This window comes from Neophocaena asiaeorientalis, unplaced genomic scaffold (genome assembly GCF_003031525.2).
Source record: "Neophocaena asiaeorientalis asiaeorientalis breed wild unplaced genomic scaffold, Neophocaena_asiaeorientalis_V1.1 scaffold67, whole genome shotgun sequence".
Taxonomy (NCBI): Eukaryota; Metazoa; Chordata; class Mammalia; order Artiodactyla; family Phocoenidae; genus Neophocaena; species Neophocaena asiaeorientalis.
Genome location: NW_020173731.1, coordinates 10,369,020 through 10,396,578, shown reverse-complemented (window position 1 = coordinate 10,396,578; position 27,559 = coordinate 10,369,020). Strand labels below are relative to the sequence as shown.

The window sequence follows — 27,559 nt, the reverse complement described above, 5'->3', positions numbered from 1 at the left end:
GCCGGCAGGGAGCTGAGCTGAGTGTTGGCCTTTGCTCCCAGTTCTCCCAGCTCCCAGGGTGGCATGCGGCCACTTCAACTGGCCCATCTTCAGGTTCCCAGGGCCCGTGGCCACCAGGATGCTATGGGCGCTGCCCATGAATGACAACAAGCCCTGAAAGCTCGGGGGGCGTCACGCAGTCCCACAAGCCTGCATGCCCCACAGCCGAGATGGGGTGAGTCCATGGCAGGGAGGGCGTTGAATGGGGAAGCCGGGGCGCCAGGCAGCTGCAAGACAGCACTTAGCAGAGTGCTGGGGAGCTGGCCTGTCACAGCTGCTCTCCAGGCCGGCCCACGTCCCCTCCCTGTATCTCTCTGCGGCGGAGGCTCCTCCCTACGCCCCCAGAGGTGCCCTGTGCTCCATCTCAGGTGGGCACCCTTGCCAAGGACTGTTTGGAGGCCCATGAGAGGCAAGGAAGGAGTGGCGTAGAGGAGAGCTGCAGTCCACCTACGATGCTCCCTTCCGGGGCTCTGCTTCCTAACACCCGAAGCCAGCCTTCAGCTCTGCCTCTGTACTATTCTTCTGCCTGGCTTCTTCTGGTGCCTGCCCTCACCTCTCCTGGGGTCCTTCCCACTGGCCCAGGTCCTGGGGGTGGGAGTGGCGAGGAGAGTCTCCTGGAGCTGGGGAATTGGGCTGGAAACCCCCAGCTCTGTGGGGGAGGGTGACAAACAGGAAAGGGTTAAAGGGCTGGGGCCGGGGGCCTTTGACGGAGGCTGAGAATCAAACGGCGCCCAGGGGTGCCTCTCATCCGCCTTCCTCTTTCCGGTGTAGCTCAGCTCCTGGACTTGCCACAGACAGAAAACATAACACACACTTGCTGGGGAGAGTCTTTGCCTGATCCGAGGCTGCTCAGAGCACAGGGTAAGTGCTTTTAGGTACTGCAGAGCCCAGAGGAGGAGGAAGGTGGGTGGGACTACGGGGGTTCCTGGCTCCCATCCATCCAACCGCTGCTGTAGGATAGTGAGCCCTTCTGTGCACCAGCTGCTGGGCTGGGAGGCACAGAGCATGCAGACCCGACCAGATGTGCTGCCCATCAGCTCCTAAGCATAGCCCTGGCAGGGCCAGGAGCAGAGCCCAGGGCATGCCAGCCTGGCTAGGCTCTGCCCTCTATGCCACACTGCCCATTCCTTAGACCTTTGGCTGTGCTCTGCCCCAGCACCAGCCCCGGGGAGGATTTTGAAGGTGGTGAAATCTCCCCTGGCTGGGCCCTTGGCCTTGATTTCAGGATGCTCTACCTGGTTTCACAGCCCCAGGCCCGTGGGCCGATTCCTCCTCAGCCTCAGAGGGGAAAATCTCACCAACTCATTCCTGCTAAGCTATTACATTGTCTTCATAAGGACTCTCAGCCCCTCAGCTGCTTCTAGAAAATGCAAACACTAATACATCTTCTGAAACTGGAATTGACCTCTGATCTCTCCAAGTGGCCTCTGGCTCAAACAATCGACCTCCTCAGGATTTCCATTTAAAAAAAACAAACAAAAAAAGATTACAGAGAGAAGGCTCAAAGCTAAGGAACAGTGAGATTCCAGGCATGGTGACCCTAGGATTGACAACCTTTAAGGTGATGGAAGAGGAAGCAGCCCTGTCTAGTTCAGCCTTATTTGAGAGTATTTAAGGGGTGGTGGCCCTTCTTATGTTCCTCCCAGCCATCCCATAAAGACCAGCCATGGCCCTATTCTTCAGAGAAGCATCGAATGTAACTTCTGAGGCTACGCTGTCTGCAGCCAACTGCTTTAGAGGAACTGGCCTTTGGAGAGAAGAGGATGAGGGCAAAGATGGGAAACAGAGTTGTAGAGCGGTTTCAGATCCTTCCACAGGCTCCTGAGCTTTTCGATTTGATGGCCTCCTGCCTCTCCCACCCCCTCCACACACACACACACACACACACTCATAAGTACACACATACATGCTCACTCACACACACTCACACTCACCCACACGCTCTCTCCACAGCAGTGCTTTCTTCTCCTGAGCAGCTCTGACCTGGCCATGTTAGCTGACAGCAGCAGGAAGTGGTGGGCCCAGGCGAGCAGTGGGGAGGGGCTCCAGGCTCGTGTTGCAATCCTGGAGATTTGTGGTGATGTGGTTGACACTGTCTAACCTGGGGCTCTTGCTTCAAGCACTATTTCTGCTTCCTGGGACAATCCCAGGCCTGGATGCCAAACCCCCCAGAACTCACAGTGCCTGGGAGAAGTGACAGAGAAAAGGGTTTGTCTCCGCAGAACGACCTGTCTGGGGAGGGCGTTGACAGGGACCTGGGGAGTCGGGACAGGTAGAATGCCCTGCAGTGGGACAGGCCCCAGCTGTGGTCTGAGGGCCCAGTGGCTGTGCTTCTTTTTGGAGAAGTTACTTAACCTTTCTGTGCTTCACACTTCCCCTGCCCCCTTGCCTCTGGAATGGCCACATGGAGCCCTTCATGGGGTGGTCTTTGGCAGGGCTACTTGTCAGGCCACCAGCGTCCACCCCAGGTCAGGGGTGGAATCCTAGACCCCAGTATGTTCTTTTTCTGAGCAGAAGGTGGCCGGCCAGCTGGGAGCAAGAGATGCAGAGTACCGTCAATTACCTGTGGCACACGGATGACCTGCTGGGTCAGGGGGCCACTGCCAGTGTGTACAAGGCCCGAAACAAGGTAGGATGCAGCCCAGCCCACCCCGGCCCCCTCGCAGCCAGGAAGTCGGCCCCCGGTGGGCATGAAAGGTGGTGTGAGATGGCTGGGCAGGGTTCTCTGACTTTGTTCTGTGCCCTCTGAAGTGGAGCAGAGGTGTGGGGATCTGAAGAGGGCGCCTTGGGATGAAGCTTCTGTCAGGCACGGTTGCGGGCTGGAGAGAAAGGGCTGAAGACACAGCCAACATCCAAGGGAGGTGGCAGCAAATCTAGGAATAGCAGAGGTGGGAAGCGGGACTCGTTTGGATTTATCCTGCCTTTATTCTGATGGAGAGCTGCACTGAATATGAGACACACTGCACTATCTTGTACTTGAGAGCTGAAGCCAGACAGACGTGACTGCTAAGGCCAAGGAGTATTAGCTGCCACTGTAGTTACTGCCAATGGCAACAGTAGCGGTAACAACAAACCACCCCCTGCAGGGTCCCAGGGGTGCCAAGCTCCTGTCATCTCCCAGTGCTGCGGGACGGGCTGTGCACCCTCTGAGGAGGGGAAGGAGCTGAGGGTGGGAGCCCCCAGCCCCAACCAGGCTGCCTTCGCTCATCCCTGGGGTTAGGCTGGCGGGAGAGGCTGAACGGAGGCCCGGGAGGGGGTGCGCTCCCAGGGCAGGGGTGCCATTTATGTTATCCCCCATGGCAGAAATCCGGGGAGCTGGTTGCTGTGAAGGTCTTCAACACGGCCAGCTACCTGCGACCCCGCGAGGTGCAGGTGAGGGAGTTTGAGGTCCTGCGGAAGCTGAGCCACCAGAACATCATCAAGTTCTTTGCGGTGGAGGAGACGGTGGGTCCAGTGCTTGGTCGGAGGAAGACGGTCTTGTCCTCGACTCTGACAGGCGGGGAAGGGTCACAGGTCACGTAATAATAGAGACTTGGGTACATGCTCACCTGCAGGTCGGCCGGCAGGTTGGCCAGAGAGGGGTAAAGGGTGCCAGGGGCCTGGGGGCAAAGTAAGGATGGGGAGTGAGGCCTAATCAAAGAAGCCTTCCTGAAAAAGGTGACCTTGGGCTCAGTTAGAGGCCAAAGGAAGGAAGGCCAGCTAGAAGCGGAGACCTAGAGAAATGGGGGCTTTGGGCTCTAGGGTGAGCCACCCCGTCTTGAGGAAGGGGAGGAGAAGCGCCCTCCTCCCCAAGCCTCCCTCTGTCCCCTACAGGGGGGCAGCCGGCAGAAGGTGCTGGTGATGGAGTACTGCTCCAGCGGGAGCCTTCTGAGTGCGCTGGAGAGCCCTGAGAACGCCTTTGGGCTGCCCGAGGACGAGTTCCTGGTGGTGCTGCGCTGTGTGGGTAAGCCCCTCCCTGACTCCCACCGGGGACCCCCCTCCCCACCTCAGGCCAGCCACAGACCCAGCCCTCAGCAGCAGGTGAAGTCCCAGAGGGGTATGGTATTTCTGGAACAAGTATCCAAACACAGTAGAACATTGGAAGCTAAGAGGCTCCCCATCCACAGACCTGGCACAGATGCTAAGGAACAGACAGAACCCAAGTGTCTGACTCCTCTAATCAGCAGTTTAAAACTCCAATTTCAGCATAAAATGTACAAGAGGTTGTACACCAGTGTTCATAACAGCATTATTCACAACAGCCATGAGGCAAAAACAACCCAAATGTCACAGACAGCCGAATGGATAAACAAAACATGGGATATACGTGTGATGGGATACTAGTCAGCCTTCGAAAGGACACGCGGATGAGCCTGGAAGACGTTGTGCTGCGTGAAAAAAGCCAGCCACACAAGGACAACTACTATATGATTCCTTTTATGTGAGGGACCTAGAGAGGTCAGGTCCGTAGAGATAGAAAGTGGAATGTGATTGCCAGAGGCTGGGGTGGGGGGATGGAGAGTGAGTGTTTAATAGGTAGAATTTCTGTCTGGGAAGTTGACAAAGTCCTGGAGGTGGATGGTGGGGATGGTAGCACTGCAGTGTCAGTGCATTTAATGCCCCTGATGTGTACACTTAAAAATGGTTAAAATGTAAATTTTATGTTAGGTATATTTTACCGCAATTAACAACAATAATACTTTTTAAAGACTGGTAGGGAGGAGAGTGCCCTCCTCTGGGAGACACAGCCGCCATTCCTCTCAGTTTCTTAGGGAACCCCAATGAGACCTCGACACCCCACCTCCTTGGGACCCCCATCCTTTGCTCTGTGCCTGTCTCTGTTCTCCTGCTGCTGCTGGGGCCCCGGTGGCCCGTGAGTTGCCACTCTCTGTCTATGTGGATCCTTCCCCCGAGATGCGCCTTGACACTGGGCTGTCCCTGGCCGGAGCCACTAGCGGTCTTCCCTCTGTCTCAGTGGCCGGCGTGAACCACCTGCGGGAGAACGGCATCGTCCACCGGGACATCAAGCCCGGGAATATCTTGCGCCTGGTCGGGGAGGAGGGGCGGAGCATCTACAAGCTGACGGACTTCGGGGCAGCCCGGGAGCTGGATGACGACGAGAAGTTCGTCTCGGTCTACGGCACCGAGGAGTACCTGGTGAGCGGAGGGCTTCCCCTGCAGCTGGCTGCCCCTCACCTTGTGGCTCTCAGTGCCCCTCTGAGGGGCTCTGTCCAATCTTCCTGTGTCCGGCAGGGTTATCTCTCTTTCACCCCCTATCCCCAACCAGAACAATTTGTTCTGTTCTCTAAGGCCGAAAGGCAATGCTGCAGCCTGCCCAGGCCTCCCCTGTTCAGTTAAGTCCTTGATAGGATACTCATGGAGGATGGAGCACTGATGGTCACCTCTTCCCTCAGGGCAGAGGCTGGGATTGGGGGGAGGGGTGCTTTGGATAAGCACATGCTTATTTTTGAGATGACAAAGGAGATGCATTCTGACGGTTCTGTTTCCTCCTGAAAGTGGGAGAAGGGGGTCTGAATGGGGTGTGCTCAGGTGCTCGCTCCCTTTCCCCTCCATGACAGCTCTCTGGTTCCCCCTCCTGCAGCACCCTGACATGTATGAGCGGGCAGTGCTTCGCAAGCCCCAACAGAAAGCTTTTGGGGTGGCCGTGGATCTCTGGAGCATTGGGGTGACCCTGTACCATGCAGCCACTGGCAGCCTGCCCTTCGTCCCCTTTGGAGGGCCCCGACGCAACAAGGAGATCATGTACGGTGGGCCGCCGGGCAGGGGGGCGAAGGGGCGGACCCTGGGCCTTCCCTTCTAGTCCCTGCTGTGTCCCCTATTCTGCCTCTGACTCTGCGGTCCTCCTGGTCTGCCCCCGACGCAGGCTTCTTTTGGATCCTTGGATATCAGTCCATCAAACAAGAGGCTGAGCCCTGTCCCCTCCTGATGGGAGAACTTAGTTCAGGGCTTCCCTTGAGCACCCCCCTCCATTTGTGGCTCACCACATCTCAACTGAGGCTCCCAGAGCGACTTGGCCAAGGTTGCAGAGCCTGCCAGGGGCAAAGGGGAAGGGCAAGGACCTAGCCACCTGATCCCAGGTCCTGGCTCCCTCATGGTTTTCTGCTGTCTGATACAGAAGTAGCTGGAGACCCAGAGCAACAGAGATTTAAAGTGGATTTGCAGGAAGGTCAATGCCCCTTCAGCTCAGGGGTCAAGCTGTGACTTGGATGGGGGCTGTCAGGGTAGCTGGACTTTGGAGGGAGGGGAGGTTGGAATAGTGAGGTGGAGGGGAGACTACGGGGGCCGACCACAGTGCAGGCGCAGGTGTGGAGGCAGGTGGGCACGGATGTGTGGTGAGGGGAGACTACGGGGGCCGACCACAGTGCAGGCGCAGGTGTGGAGGCAGGTGGGCACGGATGTGTGGTGAGGGGGCAGAGGGGGGGCCGACCACAGTGCAGGCGCAGGTGTGGAGGCAGGTGGGCACGGATGTGTGGTGAGGGGGCAGAGGAAATGGACAGAGGAGAGAGTGGAGAACTTGACTGGGGAGCATCAGGACTGCTAGCCAGACTCTCAATTTCCATTCTCAGGGTGCCTCGGGGCAGCTGGGTGACTTGCCCCTGTGCCCTGAGCCCTCCGGGCTGAGTCCATCATCCCTTGAAGTGTGATGGGCTGGAGGCTCCTGCTGATTTGGTCCTGTCTCCCCCCAGGTACCGGATCACCACGGAGAAGCCAACCGGGGCCATTGCAGGCACTCAGAGGCTGGAGAACGGGCCCCTGGAGTGGAGCTACACCCTCCCCATCACCTGTCAGCTGTCCATGTGAGTGGGACCCTGCGGAAGGGGCAGACACAGACCCGAGTCTGGGCCGATGTCCTTCTCTCAGCGGAGGCCTGGTCCGGCGGAGCACCCTGTGTGCTGGCAGCTTGGGTACACCACTCTCCCTTTCTAGCCCCAGTTTCTCCATCTGGATGCTGGAAGACCCTTCCAGCTCTTCCTCTCCATCCCACCCCTTGGCCCTGGCTCTTCAGGACATTCTCATGGAAGGCCCCTATTACCTACTTGAGGAGGCCAACTCCGGGCCCTGGCCCCTGACAGTCTCCATGTCCCGGGGGGCAGGGGGCTGCAGAGCCAGCTGGTGCCCATCCTGGCCAACATCCTGGAGGTGGAGCAGGCCAAGTGCTGGGGCTTCGACCAGTTCTTTGCGGAGACCAGTGACATCCTGCAGCGAGTTGTCGTCCACGTCTTCTCCTTGCCGCAGGCTGTCGTGCACCACGTCTACATCCACGCGCACAACACGTGAGTGGGCGCGAGCGAGGGCGGCGCGAGCCTTCTCTCCCCGAGCACAGGGGCGTGTCCTGGGCAGTGCTCTGTGGGCAGTTTAGATTTGGAAGCTTCTGGGTCCAATCTTACTTTGGAAAAATACTAGTTCCACCAAGTTAACGTTAAACAGGCCTCCTTGCTGCTGGACTTGAGAGATTCGGCAAACTTTATAAAGCTGATGCATTATAAATCTCCTGAGGGGTGTGAGTGTGTGTGTGTGTGTGTGTGTGTGTGTGTGTGTGTGTGTGTGTGTGTGTATGGCAGTGCATTTCCCCAGTGTATTACTCATGGAATCCTGTATGTCTGGAGCATGCTCTGGGACTAGGTGAGTTTTAATGGAAGTGTGGCAGGAAGAGATGTGAAGGCTTCTTGAGTTCTATCCCCACTTTGTCTCCATCCACTATAAGACATGAGCTCTGTCCTTCATCTCCCCGCCCTAGAGAGAAAATCACCCAGTCCCTCCCTCTGAAAAGCAGAACCCAAAGTCTTAGCTGGGCTTCGGGTCACCCTGACCCTGTATCCTGCCTGCTGACATGCCCTCCCCTCCCCCTCCCCTCTCTCTGCCTCTGGTGTGTCTAGGATAGCCATCTTTCTAGAGGCCGTGTACAAGCAGACCAACGTGGCCCCCCAGCACCAGGAGTACCTCTTTGAGGGTCACCTCTGTGTCCTCGAGCCCAGCCTCTCAGCACAGCACATCGCCCACACGACAGCAAGCAGCCCCCTGACCCTGTTCAGCATGGTCAGTGAGACCCCCAAGGGGCTGGCCTTCAGGGACCGTGAGTAGGGCCACCCAGGCTTTATCTTTTCTCCTCCTCACATTCTCTTCCAAGGGGCAGGGGTTTATAATCCAGGATACTGATTCATTTTCTTGTGGGTGTTTCTTTGGGTCCCCAGGGTGTAGAAGGCAGATCTGGGTTCTAATTCTGCATGCGCCTCTGAAATGCCATGTGACTCGGGCTGGTGGCCTGCCCAACCTGCTTCGCAGCGTCCAAAGATCTGGGAAAGAAACTCCAGTGGAAACAGGGAGATGTGGATTCAATGTGGTCTCCACAGTCTGTGGTTGGTGGGGAAGCCTCCAATAGTTTGGTTTGGAGGAAGCAGGAGCCTAAGCTGCTGGAGAGAAGAGAAGGTGGTCAGGGGTCCAGAGCTTTGTCCTCCAAGTTCTAGCAAAAATATCCCTCCTTCTCATCTGAATGATGCCTCCTCTTCAGGGTCTCCAAGGCTGGGAGGGGAATTGACCTTGAAACCCCGGAGTGTGAGGGGTGCTCTTAGCCTATTTTCTGCTGTTGAGATGGGGCCTTGGGCATGAGGCTGTAGTTCTCCAGAGTGGACACAAGGGGGCAGTGAGGGACTGCAATTGTAAAGAAGCCCATTCAGTGCCTTTAAGGCTTAGAAGGTCGGGGCTCTAGGTGAGTTGGGAAGCTTGAGGTGGCAGATAGGTGGCGAGGGCTGAGTGTGAGCTGGAAATAAGGAATGATGAGCTCAGACCTCATCCGGGGCCGGACAGGCAGCCCCCCTCAGACCAGGTCTTTATCTGCAGCTGCTCTGGACATCCCCAAGTTTTTCCCCAAAGTGGACCTGCAGGCAGATTACAACACGGCCAAGGTGAGGGGTGGCCCCCAGGTGGCAGGGAGGGGGTAGTTCATGCAGGGGTTCGGGGTACGGGACCTGACCCTGCCCACCTCTGTGCTCCAGGGTGTGTTGGGTGCCGGCTACCAGGCCCTGCGGCTGGCACAGGCCTTGCTGACAGGACAGGAGCTGATGCTTCGGGGGCTGCACTGGTTCGTGTGAGTACCCCCAAGGGCTGGGTGGGGAGGGCAAGGAGGGTGGGCAGGGTAGGACAGGCAACCCAGACCCCTTCCAACACCGCCCTGGGGCTGTGCCTATGGGCACAGTGCCCTCAGTCCCCTGGGAGAAGGCAGCTCTGACTCAGGCTCCCCTTGGCAGGGAGTCACTCCAGGCCACGTGCAGGCGGACGCTGGAGGTCACGAGGATGGCCCTCCTCTTCCTCAGCAGCAGCCTCGGCACAGAGAGGTGGGTGTTCCGTCCAGGGTGGGGGCCTCAGCCGGCATGAGCCCCGCTCAGACCCATCAGCCCTTCTCTCTGTCTGTTCCTCACCCCAATCTTTCCAACAACGCCCCTTGTCCCCTCCCACCCAGAGCTCCCGACTTCCCTGCCATGCTAGAACGGAGAGGGCGCTCCCTCCCCATCCCTGCCCCCACCAACCAGTCCCTCACTTCAGGGGGCCGGACCTGTGAGGGCACTGCCCCGCCAGGTACCGAGGCAGCCTCCCTGCCCCAGGAAGGGGCCTCTGTCCTACCAGTCCCCCCTCTGAAGATTTAAACTGCTCACCTGCACAAGGCCCTGGAGCAGGGCTCTGGGAGAAGCACTCACACTCGCACACGGTCCCCTGGACTTGACAGGATGGAGACCTAGGCGGTCTCATCCTCCACACACCTCCTCCTGTTTCCTCTGGGCCTGAAACTGTCCCCGCCTCCCGGGATCCCCTGCCCTAGTCCTTGGAAATCCACACCCTCCACTCCTCTGACTTGGGCTAATTAGGCGTGATGGGTTACAGAAAGGGAGAGACTGGGGAGGAGGACATCAAGCTGGAGGGTCTGGAGATAAGCAGGAAGACTCCACTGGCCAGCGCGCTGCTGAGAAGGCGGCAGGGGCTACGGTACAAGTGAGAGGTGGGAGCCCTGTGGCCCAGGGAAGCTGATGGTGGCTGGAGCCTCTCCCGGTGACAGGTGGTGGCAGAAGAGCAGAGACTGTGCCAAACAGGCCCGGTGTGCTACCCGTCACGTCCCGCAGCCCTTGTCCTCAGGAAGGTCCTGGGAGTTTCCCAGGAGCAGGGCGACTCACTGCAGACTTGCCCTCCACCTGGTGCTCGGCAGCAGCGACACTGACCGTGGGGTAGACAGGGTGGTGGCCAGGCAGGGAGGAGAGTCTCCAGATGAGTCCCTGGCATGGCTGAGCCACCTTCAAATAGGGACAGAGAAGAGGGGCTGCAGAGGGCAGGATCCACCAGCAGCGCTGTGGTGGAGTCCCTCTGAGCAGACATCTGCCCAGGCACAGAGCGGGCTTCCAGGGCTGGATGTGGCCCCAGGCCTGCAGACGGCCCTGGAGGACAGCCCTTCCCCAGCATGTGCGCATGGCAGGACGGTTGGGTAAAGAGAGACGAGAGATGGGCAGATGCAGCCAGGAAGACCCGGAAGAAGGGAGGCTGTCAAGGCCAGAATGTGAGCAAATACCTGGGGTGGGAAGGCCCTATGCAGAGACGTGATGGGAGGGGTGGGGAGGTGCTGCTGAGGTTTGCTGAAGCCACAGTCATAGTGGAGCACGTCCCAGAGTGGAATTGGAGAGGGACAGAGGGAAGAGGAGAGTGCAGGCAGGTCCTAGGGTCCAGATGAGAGGTTGGACCTCGCTAACATGACCAACAAGGATCTATTCTAGGTTCCTGAGTGAGAAAGAAATGTATAGAGAGAGCATCTGGTTGTTTGCCCGCCTTCCCTGGGCTGACGAGTGTGGAGAGCGACAGGCTAGCCCCAGGGCTGGAGTCCCGGGGTCTGCTGGCCGCTGTTTCTCCCGTTCTGGCTCCAAGACCTCCTCTGAGGTGTGGTGGGTGTGGAGAGCTCAGGGTCAGGCAAATGCCTGCTTTGAGGCCTGTTTCATTCTCCCACGAGGAAGAGCACTGGGCCGAGGGTCAGAAGGCCCGGCCCAAGCTCTTCATTAACTCACTGTTAGCCTCAGACCATTGTCGCCTTTCCTACCTGGGCCTCTATTTCCTCATTTTCAAAATGAGGGGACTGGATTACCTCGGAGGCCTCCCAGCTCCCATGCGTCACAGTCTCATTCTTTTCTGAACACGCTCAGACCTGTCGGTTCTTCTAAGGTCTGAAGCCACTAGCTCCTCCCACAGCGGAACTTCACGGGCCCAGCCGCTCTGCGGCATGTGGGATCTGCCCGGATCGGGGCACGAACCCGCGTCCCCTGCATCGGCAGGCAGACTCTCAACCACGGCGCCACCAGGGAAGCCCTACTTGCTGTTTTATAACCTGCTTTTCTCAGCTTATGATCTCTGCCCCCTCTGTGTCAAAACATTCCATCTCCTCTGTAGTACCCATCCATACTCAAATTTGGTAATCCCCCAAGTGTTCTTTTCTAGCTGTTTTCATCCCAACCAGGATCCAATCCAAGACACACTTGGTGTCTGGTTGTCATGTGCCTCACGTCGATTTTAACCCTTCCCTCGAGGTTCAGCAACGTGGCTGGGGTGCCTGAGATCCAGGAACTGAAGAGGGCCGCAGAGCTGAGGTCCAAGCTGCGGACCGTGAGTGAGGCTGGGGTTGGTGAGGGGCTGTCAGGCGTAGAGCGGGCTGCGGGGAGGCTTCCCATCGGAGCCTCCAGCTGAGGCCCTCATGGGGGTCTGCCTTTGTGTCCCGCAGTTGGCTGAGGTCCTCTCCAGATGTTCCCATAATATCACAGAGACCAAGATGACCCTAAGCAACCTGAGCTCTGAGCTGATGAAGAACCGGGATCAGGTACATGCGGACAGAAGGTCTGTGGGATTTTCTTCTTGGTGGGGGGGTTTGGGGGGTGCACAGAGCACAGAAGGCCCAGTAGCCTCTTTAGGAGTCAGCCTGCCTTCTCCCTTATCTTGGCAAGGATGCTGGGGCCTGGGGCTCGGGGTAGGGGATCCAGGAATGTACAAGACCCTCCCATGAGACTGGCCAGAAGGAGAAAAGGATCTGGGGTCTCGCCTCCACCTGGGAGTTAGAGAGTGAATTACAAATATTAGCAGGTGCAATAGTTCTAAGTAAAAGAATAATTGAGTTCCCTACCTCTTCTGAACCCTTGCTCTGCGTCAGACCCTCGAATAGGTCCTCCTACTTCTACCATTTAATCCTCAAAACAATAACGATACTACTACTCTTATGCTCCTTTTATAGGTGAGGAAGCTCACTCAGGGAGCTTAGTTTGCCCCGAGTCACAAGGCAATAAATGACAAATGACAGACATAAGGCTCCGGCTCAGGTCTGCCTACCTCCAAAGCCTACGTGCTTGGCCTGCGCCAGGGATTTTCGAGCTCTGAATCCCCAGTCTCCCTTTAAACAGACAGAAAAATCCCCAGCACCCCTGCCCTCACAGCCCGGTGTGTGGAGCCCCTGCCTCCCGCTCTGCTCTGACCTGGACGTGGTCCGGCTCCTCAAACAGCCCCATACCCCCCGCAGTCAGCGCCCTTGCAGAGCTGCATGCCTGGTCCTCAGTTCTGAATTCAGAAAGCTCTGAAAACCACAGGGTGTTTCTTCGCTGTTTTGGCTGTAAAACCTGACCTCAACTGACACGAAGCCCTTCCTAGTCTTTATTTATCTCACTTAGGGTGAATATTCTTTCAGCTCTCTGAAGACTTGAGGGTATGTGATGAGGGAGTACTGCCCCAGACCATGCCCTCCGAGGGAATTCCACAGTATAGTGTATGTATACTGGACCACCTTTCTCAAATCAGAAGATAGTTCTGAATTTAGAATACATCTGGCTCAAGCCCTTTGGATAAAGACTGGACCTGGGGTCTTGTCCACCCCAGGTTCCAGGAGGGCAGGAGTCTGGGGTCCACAGAATCCTGGGAACACGCTTGGGCTGTGCCCCAAGTCCAGCTTCAGAAATAGCTGAGACAGGGTCCTGGGAGGAGCTGCAGGGAAGAAGTGGAGCTAAATAGGCCCGAGGATGAGGGATAAACCCCCACCCACAAACACCCCCAACATCTCAGACAAAGTGTTTGTATCCTGAAAAGGGGAAGGAAGAAACAATAATGACCTTAAACCCCAGGCCAAGAGGGCAGAGAGGTCATGTCCCGAATTCCCCTGCCTGCAGGCAGGACCAAAGACCTTGATCCATTCTTGTTTTAAACAAGGGTTGTTGATGCATGATTGAAGTCCCTTCTATGTACCAGGCATTGGGTATTCTCAGAAAGCACGACTTCTGCCCTTGCCAGGTGACAGAAGAGACGTTCCTATTCTGCTCCCACACGCAGCTGCCACCACCAGGCTCTCCTGTTTCAGGGTCCAAGGCTCCTTCCCGGAGCCTGTTCTCAAGCCCTGTTGTGTAGCAAAGGCCACTTTCCTGTCGCCTCTCCTGCTTGGTTTCTTCCTGTGTGTGTGTGTGTGTGTGTGTGTGTGTGTGAAAGAGAGAAAGAATAAACACAGGAATGAGAGGTGACTGAATGGCTAACCCGAGGGTACCTCAAACAAGTTTAGAAACGGAAGAGTCACCCCCACTCCCAGATTGGCCCCCAAAACTATGGCAATGAGGCTTCTATTGCAGGGAGACAGCTTCCCTCCTCCCACCGCCATCCCTTCCCCTCCCTCACCCCTTACCTGTGCTGTTTGATTCTTCCATCACCTGATCCCTGTCTCATGCCCACAGCATCCAGCAGATTCAGTGCTGTTTGGACAAGATGTATCTCATTTACAAACAGTTCAAGAAATCCAGGATGAGGCCAGGTGAGCCACAGGGAGAGCAAAACACTCCTCATGCTCTCCCCTCCCTCCCCCCTTCCCTCCCTTGGGTTAGCTGGCTGTCCCTAACACTCCATCCAGTGGCGCTGCTGGAGGCCCACTACGCGGGTGGTGCTCCGTGGTGCCCGGGTGCCGCTGGTCTAGGGCAAGGTCGCTGCCTGCACACCAGTGAGGGACGTGAAGCCTTTCCACCTTTGCCTGTTGCCATATCGGGGCTCAGCTGAGGCCTGGATGCTATAGACGTGGTGGCCTTGAAAGAGAGCCCTCACCTTTGCAGGGCACTTTACAGTTTAAGGAGTGTTTCCCTATCCGTTGTGACTTTGGCTCACTGAAGTGTTAGTCAGGCTTTGCAGAAAAGGGAGGATCGGGAGAAATACCATAGAGTCATTAGTCCAGGCACTTGGCCCGCATTATCTACGGAGCCTCACAAAGACCCTCTGGGCAGGGGCAGCTCATTTACAGGCCCAGGGATGGGAAGCTTCTCGTCCATCCTGGGCTAGGGGAGGGTCAAACCCAGGGCTGGGGCTGACGGCAGCGGGGGGGTTGTGGGGGGAGCCTGGGGAGGCTCCAGGTGACTCTCGGGGTTGGGGAGCTAACACTCCAGGAACCGACCACCGACACTCTCGCCCACCCATGCCCCCCAGCATTTCCTAATGTGCAGGAAATCCATACTTGAGGGCTTGCGCCTGACTGCAAATTCTCTGCTGTCCCTAGGATTATCTAAAAAGCCCTGTCCCATACGAATACAATGCCAGGCACGTTTGTAATTTTAAGTTTGCTAGTAGCCAAAATTTAAAAAGTAGAAAGAAACAAGGGAAATTTATTTTAATAACATATTTTATACAACGCCATATATTCAAGTTGTCATTTCAGCACGTAATCAATAGAAACAATTATTCAAGAGATATATTACATTCTCTTTTGTGCCAAGTCTTCACAATCCCACGTGTGTTTTACACTCATTGGCCATCTCTATTTGGAAGCTCATTTTTTAACAAAATGAAATGTAGTCTCAGCAACATAATAAAGCTGTGTTTGATGGGGAAAAAACATCGTACACTGCTTCAGGTTTAAAATTTAGTCGAATTCATTAAATTAACATTAAAAATTCGGGTACTCAGTCACATTAGCCGTACTGTCCACATTTCAAGTTCTCAGCAGCCACATGGCCACCACATTGGACATGCAGATTCTAGAAGATGGGAAACTCAGTCCCGCCTCTGGATCTGACCTTGGAGGGGGAGTGTCACAGGAGACAGGAGAACTGAGACTCCCATGTTCCCTGAAACCAGGGGGACCTTGGGCTCAGGAAGCCTGGCCTAACACCCAGTTGGCCACCTTTGCTGTGATTTTAGGAGACCTTCAGAGGCCTTTCTGCCTCCGTCACTGGAATTCCGTCATCCTATGACCATGACATTTCTGAGCACCTCCCATGTGCTGGGCACAGTCCTATGGGCTTTGCAAAGTGTTCTTAATTTATTTAATGCTCTAGACACTGTTACCCTCCCCGTTTTATAGATGAGGAAACTGAGACACAGGAAGGTTAAGTAACCCAACCTAGGTCCAGGTGCTTTTAACCACCCCATTTTACAGCCTCAAAAAGAGTTTGATTTGTATTGGTTTGCAAGAGTCCTTTATTAAAGTTAAAAATGAACCGGGAAGAATAACACTTAACCGCCAACACTTGGGGTGTGGAAAGATGCCATTCTGGAAAATGCTCCATCGTTTTCAGGGCACTTTCTCACTTTACCCTCACACCCATCCTGTGTGTTACATGTGATGGATGAGGCAAAAATCACTTGCCTATAGCCTCCCGCTAAGAGGGGGCAGAGCTGGGCCTCATCCCAGATCAGTCGCTTGGACTTCATAAGTCAGCTGCCTGAGCGCAGGGCCCAGGACCAAGAGGCCAGGGAGGCGATTCTGCTATTAGGGGAGGGGTGGGGGCAGGCAGCAAGGTGAATCTCCTCATCGCTTCATCTTGGCCTGCAGAGGCCATTCCCCTGAAGCCCAGCAGGGGGCAGCATCTCCCTAGCGCAGAGAGCATCAGGAGAAGCCAAGGTAGTGAAAACTTCAGCCCTACTGGCAAAAGTGGCTGCGCTGAAAAGTGGAGGTCGAGGGTGGTGGCCTGGCTTATCCAGCGCATTGCTGCAGAGCCCAGGTGGCTCTGCCTGCAGCCTGGATATTCAGGGATGGGGTCAATAGGCTGTAGGCATCAGCCACACTGGGAAGGGGATTGGATGACGGGTCAGGGCTGACCACACATCCTTCAAGCCCCATCTCATCCACCACTGTCCACCTGAAGTGTTCCCCGAGCACCCATCCCTCCACTCCCTCCACTGCGGGCTTGCCTGGCCCAGGTGGACCCCTACCTGGTCATAATGCAGTGTCTTGGGCTTGTTTCCCTCCGTTTGTCCTTCCTGGCTCCGCTGGGCTGTGAGCTCCGTGGAGCAGGGCCCAGGCTGCTGCCTTCGCTTTGCAGTTGTTGCCAACCCTTGCGCCATTCGGTTCTGTTGACTGCTTGAATAGGTGACCTTGGCCCTGTCTGTTTCCTTCAGGGCTTGGCTACAACGAGGAGCAGATTCACAAGCTGGATAAGTGAGTGCCTGTCCCCCTGGCAGGCGGGTGAGCGGGAGGGTGGGTGTCACCAGGGCAGAGCGAGTCTCTGTGCCAGACAAGAGGTGGTAAAGGGCCCTGGTCCCAGGCCACAGCTGGGCAGGAGGAAAAGGGGTTAACTACCTCTGGGGAAGGTTATCTGGGGCCAGGGGAGGGTGGTGTCTCAGCAGCAGTCTTGATGGAACTGGATTGACTTCTGGTATGAACACGATTGTTTGAAGGATTTCTTTCCTTAGGTGTCCTCGCTGACTTACCACCTACTACTTTCTGCTTCTGGCCTCTGCCTGGGCTCTCCTTTGGGCTTCCCTCTGCTCCTCTGTCTCCTGGACACTCTATTCTTCCAGGAAGTCCTCCATGATTTTATGCTTTTTTGGAGACTCACTCCCCCAGTTCTGCCCCCACCCCTGACTCCACACACACACACATACACGACCATCTCTCCTTCCCTCTGGGGGCTGAGCTCAAGAGTGTGTGTGTTCCCTGAGGTCCATTGTCCTTCTCCCACATCCCTCTGTTGGAGTTGCTTTGTGCCAGCCACTCTGCTGGCCATGATGCACATTAAGTGGGATAGGCGCCTTGGGAGAGGCGGCCCTGCTGTGGAGCCAGGGGCTGGACGTTTGGGTGAGGAAGACCCAGGGGTGCTAGGTTTGTGCTCAGGTGGCTCTGGCTTCTCATCTCTGTGCCTCTGTTTCTGTCTTTTCAGGGTGAATTTTAGTCATTTAGCCAAAAGGCTCCTGCAGGTGTTCCAGGAGGAGCGTGTGCAGAAGTACCAGGCATCCCTGGCCACGCATGGCAAGAGAATGAGGTAACATTGGCCCTCACTCTTGAACTCATGGTCCTCAGGGCCCTCCTGGCCTGGCCCTTCCTGGCTTCAGACAGCCCTGGGCTTTGCAGAGCCCCAACTGAGAGGGAGGTGGTAGTAAAGGAACAAAAGCGAAAAAAAAAAAAAAAGGGGGGTGGTTTTTTGGCCCTCGGTGGACCAGGTAGTATGCTGGGTGATTTCTATACATTAACTCATTTAATCCCACAATGTCTACCCTATGCAGTGGATACTGTCACCCCATTTCACAGATGAGGAAACTGAGGCTCAGAGAACAGGTTGCTTCCTTAATACGACACCGCTAGTAAATAGCAGACCCAGGACTGGCATATGGGTATGACTGCCTCTAAAATCTAGATTCTTTCCATGTCCCAGGTGGTTGTGTTCAGAAGCCCCCCTCTGGGGAAAACACAAGATCCCTCTGGGATGAGGACAAGTGGTCTGGGAAGCAGGGACAGGCAGAGGCCCTTATATAGAATCCCCCTTGCACACTGTCCCTTATAGGAGTTTTGGCTTCTGCCTCTCAGACAAGCGCCTTCCCCCTTCCCGTCCTGAGACAAGAGGACAGTTTCCCAGGTGCTGCTGGTTCTGTGGCCCACGTGACCTGTGGGCTTATTATGGGGCTGAGACTCAAACACTCACCTACCCTTACATTAAAATACCGTTTCCATCTCCCCAACCCAAGCCACCCCAAATTCTGACTTAATTGGTCTGGAGTAGGGCTTGGATGGCAGTATTTAAATGTTCCTTGCGTGATTCTAATGTGTAACCAGAGTTGAGGATCGACCACTGGTAGAACCCCTCCAGGACTTGGTGTACGTTCTGTGCCATGGGGCGATGTTCCTCCTCTCTCCCTCCACTTAGAGAGAGAAGAGAATTCATAACAGAGTCTTGACTTTGATCTGCCCTGGAAATGGGAACGTGGGCAGTTCCCGTTTTAAGTGTCCCAGTGCAGGCGGTCCCTGCCTCTCCAGAGCCTGACCCGGGCCCTTGCTCACCCTCACCGGCTTGTGTGGCCCGGCCTGAGGCAGGTGTATTTGCAGCTCCCACTGTGGTTCCGCCAGGACCCTCACTAGCCCCGGTCAGAGTGCTCATCAGCCTCCTTAGCTGGGACAGGTGAGGGCTGAGGGCACAGCTGGAAAGGCAGAGGGAGCGAGGGAGGCCAGTGCCTGGCACCCACCAGCTCCAGCCTCTGCCACCTGGAAAGCCTCTCCTCCGTGTCTGTGTGGTGACCGAACTGCTGGGTGGGCCCCGGTGAGAGTGAGTGGGCCGGGCTCTGACATTTCTCTGCTCTCTTGAGGGTGGTGCATGAGACCAGGAACCACCTGCGCCTGGTGGGCTGCTCCGTGGCCGCCTGTAACACAGAAGCCCAGGGAGCCCAGGAGAGCCTCAGCAAGGTGGGGAGCTTCGGGGCCCCGGGGCTGCTGAGGAGAACTGGACCAATCGGGCACCTGGAGGGCATCCGGGCCATTCCCCTGCCTCGGGGCAGAGCTCCCCTTGACCAAGTCCAAACACTTTGGTGTGGATGGGAGGTCTCTGATCCACCAGTGTGGACGGCAGTTCCTAGTGTTCTCAGACTGAAGGCCACTCGCTGCAAGGGCAGAGGCTCCAAAATGCTGAGACGTCTCCCTCTCTGCCCTGTGCAGCCTGGGAGGCTCCCTGAGGGGGGCGATATGAACGCTCCTTGTCTTCTGATCTGCTCTCCTAGAAGAGACCAACTCAGGCCGCTCTGAGAAGCCACTTGCTTTGCCATCAGGGACAGAGAAGGGCTGTTCTTCAAGGAGCAAGGCCCACATGCTCTTCCCCAGCCCCCAGCACAGGGCACATTCTTTCCGAGACGGTGCTGGGCTGCCCCCACCCCTTCTCCGCAGCTCCCGGCTCCAACTGTGTCATGACAGGTGCAGGTCAGACACAAACGGGAGCTTGGCAATCTGCACCCCTAAACACAAGCACACACAGTGATGGTGTTTGTGCCAGCTGTGCTCCCAGGATGAGAAGGAGGGGCTTGTGGGAAATTCCTGACACTCCAGGGATGCGGGCTGGGGGCCATTGTATCACGGATTTCTTACCCCTCCCCACACCTCCGCTGCCCTCCACACATGAGCTGGCTTATCCTTTCTGACTAACGTGTGGTTCTTTCAGATCCTTGACTGGCTATCTCACCAACTCCTGCAGGACAGAACAAAGGAGGCTCAGGCCTCACCACCCACTACAGCTCCTTATCCTAGCCCTGCACTAAAGGACCTGGTTTTCCAGTAAGTGCCAGAGAGAGGGGTGTGTGTGTATGTGTGTGTGTGAGGGGCTTCGCCTCTTGCCAGGCCCAGGAGGCAGGAAGGAGGCTTGGTGGGGCTGTGGAGGAAGGGGGGCCTCCCTGGAAGGGGTCTGGGCAGAGCGACTTGGGCCTTAGCCACCGCCGCCTCTCTCGCCTCTGCCTTGGACAGCATGCAAGAGCTCTGCAAGGAGATGAAGGTGCTGGCGTCTGACCTCCAGGACAACAACCGCGTCATCGAAGGGTGAGACCCCACTGTGCGGGCAGTGGGGAGGCTGGGCCCTCAGACTGCCCTCGCCCCTGGGGCACAGGCCCCGTGCATGCCCAAGCAGGCTTGATGACGGGGGCCCATATTCCAGTCACATCAGGGCCTTGTGCACAGGTGAGTCGGTGTCCTCACCAGGTGTAGGCTTTCACCGTAGTCTGGAGGACATGCGCCTCGGTGCAGTCAGAGATGGGGGCTGGGAGGCACGTGGATTTGCGGCTGTGTCCAGATCTCTGTGAACATGGACTCTGCCTCACGCCCCATGCAAACCGGCTCCTGTCACCTTTACGACCATCCTCAGAATGGTGATGAACCAGGAAACGAAGCACAGAGCTGGGGAGAACTGCGCAGGGCTGCAGGCCCAGTGTTAGAGTCTCTGCATCATCACCTGATCGAGTCCCTTCCTTGCGGGGCAGGGGGAGCGGGCAGGTACTGGGGAAGATGCTGGCGGATGCAGCAGGGCTCAGCCTTTTGGATTTTGTACAGCAGTAAAATTCACAAAAGAAAACTGGAAAATGACAGAGTGACCAACTTCTCATATTACGCAGTAAGCAGAATTGAAAGGGAAAAAACCGTGCCATCTAGAAGTCCCCCTTTATAAGGTGCATTTTAACACCAAAGAGAAGGAAGAATACAATCTCAGAATCAAGGATGGTCCTCGCCCTGAAAGTCAGCCCTGTTTACACATATGCACACTCACGCGTGCGTGCACGCACCTCCCACATCCTCCCCATCATCCTTATGTCTGTCACTTCCCCGTTTGGGAACCAGTGGCACGGTGGAAAGAGTCTGCAGAGATTCCAACAGGGTTTGGCCCTGACTCTGCTTCTTACAAACTGTGTGACCCTGGGAGGTTTGTTTTGCTCTGAGCTGAAAAATAGGCCTAGTGATTCCTACCTCATTGTGTTAATGCAGGGATTAAACAGGATGAGATATGCAATGTGCTGGGGCGGGGAGGGTGCACAGAAGGGGGACTCACCAAATGGTAGGTGCTCCCCAGAGGTCACGCCAGTCTGGGGTGCCAGAATTGGGGCCAGGAGGTAGGGAAGCCAGGAGCAGAGCTCATGGTTGTTCCTAGAGTTTCAGAGGGTCCTTGGGTTGAGGACATCCCATGTTCCATTCCAGCAAGGGGAGAACCCATCCTCTTAAATGTCTGCAAAGAGGAAATTTGACAGCTTCTTAGAAAAACTTTCCAAATTAGCCCTCAGGGGCAGGAAGTTATAATTTTAGTGCTGACATAAATTTCTCTCGCTGTGATTTGTAGTCTATTTACAGATAGCTCAAAATTTTATTTTAGTGAATTTTTGCTTCCTTGTTCAGAGCTGTAACCAAAGAGCCTAAAGAAACAATTTGAATTCCTTTTCCCCTCCTCTTAACCCTTGGCTGCGTTGGAGTCACCAAGGGAGCTTTTAAAAGTACAGATGCCTAGGTCTTGTCCCCAGAGACTCTAGGTGCAGCTTGGATTTGGGGATTTTTATAAGCTTTCCAGAAGATTCTAACGTGTAGTCAGGGATGGGAACCAGAGAGTTCCTGTCGGTGGACACAGATGTTACAAGAGGAGAGCTGGGGATTCGAATGGCTTGGTGTTCTGGAAGTTGATTGTGTTGGGCCCTGGAGTATGGTCTGCAGGCTTCTCTACCTGGGCAGAAGTTAACCTGAGCCTCTCTTTACAGGTTAAGTAGGGTCCCATCGGCTCCTGACATCTGAACTCTGGGGGGTGCACGAGGAATCCTGAAGCATTAGAATCGTTCAGACACTGCTCTCCTGCCTGCACTGGGGGACCCAACACAGGACGATACCTGGTCACATCTCATCAGCCTACCTCTCTCCCGCCTGACGGCCAGGAGATTTTGCCAGCATTACCTTCCACTGCCTCTCTTCGGGAAGCAGCACAGCAGGACCTGGGGCACCAGGCCATCTCTGGATCCTGGCCCCACTGCCCAGGCTGACCTTTGAATCTTACGTAGACTCAGGTACAGCTCCTCTGTTGCCCTGGCCTGTATAGCTGAACCTGGCCGGGCTGTGGGGAGAAGAGGCTCCGAAAGCCCCTCCCTCCCACCCCCTCTGGTTTATAGGGCTTTACTCCTCAGGGAACAGAAGAGGAGGCCTCCTGGGGTCAAACAACCTCATCTCAGTCTTCCTTCCTCTTAAGGTGTTCTACATTGAACACACAGCCCTCTCCCTGCTCCCACGATATCTGAGGGTTACCACACGTGGCCCCAGGCATGACAGAGCCCAAGTTCCCTTCTCCTCTGGTCTGGCTGAGCCTAAGGCTGAGAAAGCAGGTGGTCGAGGCCGGATGCCAGTGTCTCGGGGACCCTTTCCCCTGTCCCTCTGAGTCACCACCAGGTTCTGGGGTTTGTAGCCAGCAGTCTCAACAGTAGCCGTGCCAATTAGCACAGGCCCGTAAGTCCAGAGCCCTGAGGAAATCAAGGCCTGCATCTTCAAGAAGTGAAATAAACTTGACATTCTTTTCTGTTTGAGTGGCTCTCACGGGCTGCATCTGGGAGGTGGGAAAGGCTCGTCTGGGTGTGCTTGGCAACCAGTCAGGCACTGCACAGGGTGGGGATCTGTGAGGGGGAGGATTGGGAAATGGGGGCAGGACTGCTCGCTTCCTGATTCCTGCCTCCCCCCAGATGGGCCCTGATTTCAGAGAGGAGCCCAGGGACCATGCCCTCCTGCTGGGAGGGCTTGCCTTCCCACTCCTTCTCTTTTTCTGCTCCCTGTCATCTGGGGAGCTCTGTGAGGGCCTGGAACTTACAGAGAAGGGTCTTTTTCTTTTTTTTTTTTTTTGCGGTATGCGGGCCTCTCACTGCTGTGGCCTCTCCCGTTGCGGAGCACTGGCTCCGGACGTGCAGGCTCAGCGGCCATGGCTCACGGGCCCAGCCGCTCCGCAGCATGTGGGATATTCCCAGACCATGTTCCCTGCATCGGCAGGCGGACTCTCAACCACTGCGCCACCAGGGAAGCCCCGGGTCTTTTTTTTTTTAACCTCAAATCCACCATCTAATTGCCTATTCCTTTCCCCCCACCCCCCGCTCCACCGTTCAAAACATAGGCTGTGTCCTAAATGTCAGGTGAGAGTAGTACTATGGGTCGTTTTGAACATTCCTCATTTTGCCTAGAAGCTAGAACGATGCCGGGGTGAGGCATTCAGATTTGTGCAGGTTTAGTCCTTCCCCTGCAATATATCCAGCTTTCCCTTAACCAGGGCTGGACTACCCACCTAGCCTGGGGATGGGGAAAGGGTGATGCAGTAGAGTAGCCCCACCGTGGGAGCGAAAAGAGTGAGAAGCCCTACTTTGTGCTTTGAAACATGAAGACAACACTATGCTTTACCCCCAGATAACCCTAGAAATCCTTCCTGACAATGTTTTTGGAGCCTTCGCATCCTCAGAGGCTGTTCTAATGGCCCAGCAGGGCAGAGGTGAGGAAGGCTGGGTCCTGGAGTCTGACATCCTCAGGGCTGCTTCTCTATGGAAAGATCAGCGCCCTCTAAAGACCCGGGGGAGGGTTACTGGGTTTGCTTGCGTCGGGCCTAAGTGGCTTCATGTGTGCCATTTGGGCCTCATGCCCATGGGTCACTTAAGCCCAGTGGGTTCAGGTTCGGGGTTCTCAGGAGCCAGCTGCGGCTCCCATGGCCCTGGACACTGGGCCACCTCTGGGCGGCTCCGCCTGCGTTAAGTTCAGGCTGACACTCACGGCTCTTCAATGGCCCTGCAGGGAAGTCCCACAGTGGACTTTCCCTGGCAGCTGAGGCTGCTTCTGGACCCCACATGCTTGGTGGAGCTTAGCAGAGGAGCTAGGGGACCCCTGAAATCCAAGTGCAGATTGGCTCTGTGATCTCACGGGCAAAGCCCAGCAGGGGACATACTTGAAAGCTTCAATTTGTTCCTGTGCTGCAGGGCCACTGACATGGGTGACCCCACCGCCCCCCCAATAGTTCTGCAGAGCTTCTGATGCCATCTCAGTAGGGAGCAAGGAACTGGACCAAGGCCCATGACCTTGTCCAGTTCCTCCAGAACCTTGTAAGGTCCTCACGTGTCTGACAACCTCTGTTCTCTGTAGTGATTCCTAACATGACACTTAAAATGAAGAGCCCGTTCAGCTGCTCAGATGTGAACCAGGCACCTGCAGTGTGCCAGGGCCCGGGCGAGGGGCTAGAACTACGTGGGTGACTAGGGTGCCATGCCTGCCGCTGAGGAGCTTACCTCGATGGGGAAAGGCCCTTCAGTATCACGGGCGCGTTCAGAGATAGGAATGCACAGCTCAGGTGTGGGACTGCGTCACCACCCTCACAGGGGAGGGTGCTCAGGGCGCCGGAAGGGGGTCAGGGAAGGACTTGGGGAGCAGGCTACTCCAGAGTGGGGTCTTGGCAGGTAAGCAGGGTTACCTAGCAGAGAAGGTACGGAAGGCACCCCGGCAGTGGGAACACCACCAGCCCAGGCATGGAAAGAACCACAAGTGTGTGCGTCACTGGAGAACAGGTTGAAGTGGGAAGCGGTCGTTGGGAAGAGGGAGGGGCCAGACCCAAAAGCTCCTTGTGGGCCACACGAAGGAACCTGGGCGTTACCTCGAGGAATCACAGAAACGGGTTTTAGGTGAAGTCCAACTGGTATTTTAAAGACAGAACTCTTGGGTGCCCGTGTGGAGGGTGCATTGAAACTCCATGCCTCAGGTCCTCATTTGTAAAATGGAGATGATATCTTTCAAAGTTATGGGTAGGGATAGATTCTGTACTTCCACAAGGGGCCTGAAACACCACGTGGGTTCTCTGCACACCCTCCCAGCCCCACCTCCCAGGGCTGAGGCCACCATGCAGGATGGATGGAGAAACAGGAGCCCTTGTCTCAGAAAGGCTCAGTCGGTGGCTCAGATCAGTCACAAACATCTGGGAAGAGTCCACGCAGCATTCAGATTCATGGTGCGCATGCCCTTAAAAACGGGCCGGCTCCGTTTAAAGGGGCCCAACTGGAAGGAAGCAGGGGCACGTCGGGCTCCCCGGGGGGCTCTGGAGGGGCTGGTGCCTCTTTCCGTGACCTGGAGCCTCAGGGTGATCGTTTTTGCATCTCTCTCAGCATCTACGCAGTTCCTTCCCCCTCCTTTTTTTGAAATTAAATTATTTATTTATTTATTTTGGGGCTGCGTTGGGTCTTCGTTGCTGCACACGGGCTTTCTCTAGTTGTGGTGAGCGGGGGCTACTCTTCATTGCTATGCACAGGCTTCTCATTGTGGTGGCTTCTCTTGTTGAGGAGCACGGGCTCTAGGTGCGTGGGCTTCAGTAGTTGCAGCACACGGGTTCAGTAGTTGTGGCACATGGGCCCTAGAGCACGCAGGCTTCAGTAGTTGTGGCACACAGGCTCAGTAGTTGCGGTGCATGGGCTTAGTTGCTCTGTGGCATGTGGGATCTTCCCGGTCCAGGGATCGAACCCGTGTCCCCTGCATTGGCAGGTGGATTCTTAACCACTGCGCCACCAGGGAAGTCCCTACGCAGTTTCCTCTTTACAGACAAGCATTCTGGTTCAAAATCCAGATTCTGTGACCCCACCCACCTCTTGATTTCAATTGGTACGGGTGTGGCCCAGGAACTGGCATCATTGATGAGTTTCCCCAGTGATTCTTCCACAAGCTAAAGTTCAAGGATACTGAGGCAGAGTTTTCCGTGTCCAGCAGAGGACATGTGAATACCCAGTATAGACCTGTGGGCAGTGGGTGGTACACTGGACCAGGTGCCACCCCCCAACCTGACAACTGAGGCCAGGGAAGCCAGTCTAAGGGATAGCGACGTGCCCTCCCTCCTCCTGGGCCCACCATTTGCTTTCTGGGGCCTCCTCACTGCAGCAGGGGCAGCCCCAGAGGATCACCACAGCTGGTCATCAGGGATTCACTTCCAAACTGCTTCAGTGATTTTGTAAAGGGTGGAATTCCTGATTTCTTTTTCCTTCATCTCACAAAAAACTCCATAATCAGGCAACCCCGATGGGAGGTGGTAAGGAATGGGCCAGTGTGACCTGAAATAGCTTCAGTTTATTCTCCTTGGAAGCTCAGAATTCCAGGAGCCACTTGAAGCAGTCAATCCTTTCCCTGCACGCTTCACGAGAGAGAAAAAGAGAGAGAGAAAGAGGGAAGAAGGGAGTGAGAAGAGCTGCGAGTGAGGAAAGGAGGGAGGGTAGGAGAGAAGGATGGAGAGGAAGGGAAAGATAGAGGGATGGAGAGGGAAAGACAATGGGAGGGGAGGGGGAGCAGAGATAAGAGGAACAAGACAGAGGCCCAGAAGAGAGACAGGCGTATCGTGTGCATGCACTCACACATGCTTCTAGTGGGAGGTCGTCCAGGCCACTCTGCTCGCACTGGTCTGTCACTGCTCTGGTCCATGGCCGCCTGCCACAGCGATGGCTTAGTGCTGGAACGTCCGTGGCTGTGGCTTGGAGCCTCCCCTCTGGCTGAGGGCAAAAGCTGCTGACAAATCTGCCTGGAATATCTGAGTTTTTCCAACACAGAAAGAAGAAACATACACACACAAACCAGTCTTATCATATGCCTGGCAGCTGGGAATGGAAAAATTCCATAATTGAAATGCAGATGGAGGAGGCACCACTAAACGGCTGGACCACAAGCCCCACCCCACCCCCCTTCATGGTGACACCGTTCCAGCAGCCCTCATGTCCCTGATCACATTCCCACCCTGGTTTGCCCTCTTGTCCCCAGGCACGGTCAAGGACCTAGATGATCCCCATAAGAGCACTGGTGTTGGGTGACACACAACCCAACCCTCTGAAAGGAGAGATGGTACCCTACCAGCCCTCACCCTTAGCCAGTCACTAGCACATGAAGACAGGAAATCCCCCCGCAGTGACCAGCAACTTTGGAGGATGTGCATGAGTCTTAAATGGAGCTCCCAATACCACCCCACTTCTACCCAGCCCCCTCAGGGCTTTGACTGCCTTCTATTCTTCCTGAACCAGACAATTCCTTCATCTCCCCCTCCCTGGGTACAGAAGCCATAGCTTGAAGGGATATTAAGAGATAAATTCTGTATTAGGTACAGGTTGGGAGCCTCCAGCTTTCATTGCACTAAACATTTGATGAGCACCTCTTATTTGCCCTGCACAGTGGGATCAGAAAGACTGACAAGACCTAAGTGAGGGAAGCAAAAATGTACAAACTACATTTGTACGAAATGTGAATCCTGTTAGGACGATGTGGATGCCAAAGGCACAAGCAACTTGCTGTGGGATCTTGGGAGAAAGAGCTGTGAATTAGGTCTGGGTGACTGTGGGAAGGCTCTATGGAGGGCCTGGTATTTGGACTACACTTTGAAAGTTGGACAAGATTTCAATAGAGAGAGGAAAATGGGGAAAGATTTTGCTGTCTTCAAACAGCACCTACAAAGTGAGATCAGAGATTTTAAACACTGCTCTTTTTACCACACCCGCTGGGCAGTGCAAAGGCAAAATCACAGATTGCAGTCCAGACTGTGACACCTTTGGGGGCCAGTCACATGCCTTATCTGAGCGTCAGTTTTCTCATCTGTAAAACGGGAATGCTGACCACTTCACAGAGTTGCCGTGAAGATGAGGTCATTCGAGCCGAAAGTACCTGCCACACGGTAGGTACTCAATGTGTGTTCCTAGAGTAAATACGTATAACACATAGCAGGTGGCAAACATTTTAATTCCCCGACAATGTTTTGTCACAGTCCCGGCTCACAGTCTAGCAATGGAAGGTATTACTGAC

The 27,559-nt window shown here is 55.6% G+C and overlaps 1 protein-coding gene across 7 annotated transcripts; it reads left to right on the top strand.

Annotated features, from left to right (window-relative positions):
• On the top strand, positions 1-22,305 carry IKBKE (inhibitor of nuclear factor kappa B kinase subunit epsilon). 7 transcript variants are annotated; one of them, XM_024751022.1, is made up of 23 exons: positions 1-214; positions 811-900; positions 2,554-2,668; positions 3,343-3,411; positions 3,853-3,982; positions 4,994-5,175; positions 5,621-5,781; positions 6,726-6,836; positions 7,134-7,313; positions 7,917-8,113; positions 8,232-8,396; positions 8,878-8,942; positions 9,033-9,124; positions 9,285-9,371; positions 11,595-11,670; positions 11,786-11,898; positions 13,764-13,840; positions 16,411-16,450; positions 17,172-17,273; positions 18,589-18,685; positions 19,431-19,543; positions 19,730-19,801; positions 21,496-22,305. In XM_024751022.1, exons 3-23 carry the CDS (start codon positions 2,582-2,584, stop codon positions 21,527-21,529), a joined length of 2,250 nt encoding a protein of 749 aa, XP_024606790.1. In that variant the 5' UTR covers positions 1-214; positions 811-900; positions 2,554-2,581; the 3' UTR covers positions 21,530-22,305. The 7 variants fall into 7 exon arrangements, 5 of the variants coding, with proteins under 5 accessions (XP_024606790.1, XP_024606789.1, XP_024606788.1 ...); XM_024751021.1 differs by having other exon boundaries at positions 3,343-3,483; positions 11,601-11,670; XM_024751020.1 differs by having other exon boundaries at positions 3,343-3,483.
• Positions 22,306-27,559: the final 5,254 nt, after the last annotated feature.

Bases quoted from the DNA above. Each gene is read 5' to 3' on its own strand.
- IKBKE (XM_024751020.1), top strand. From the start codon at position 2,582: ATGCAGAGTACCGTCAATTACCTGTGGCACACGGATGACCTGCTGGGT. The intron at 8,943-9,032 runs GTGAGGGGTGGC...TCTGTGCTCCAG, and splicing joins CAGATTACAACACGGCCAAG to GGTGTGTTGGGTGCCGGCTA. The intron at 11,671-11,785 runs GTGAGTGAGGCT...TGTGTCCCGCAG, and splicing joins TGAGGTCCAAGCTGCGGACC to TTGGCTGAGGTCCTCTCCAG.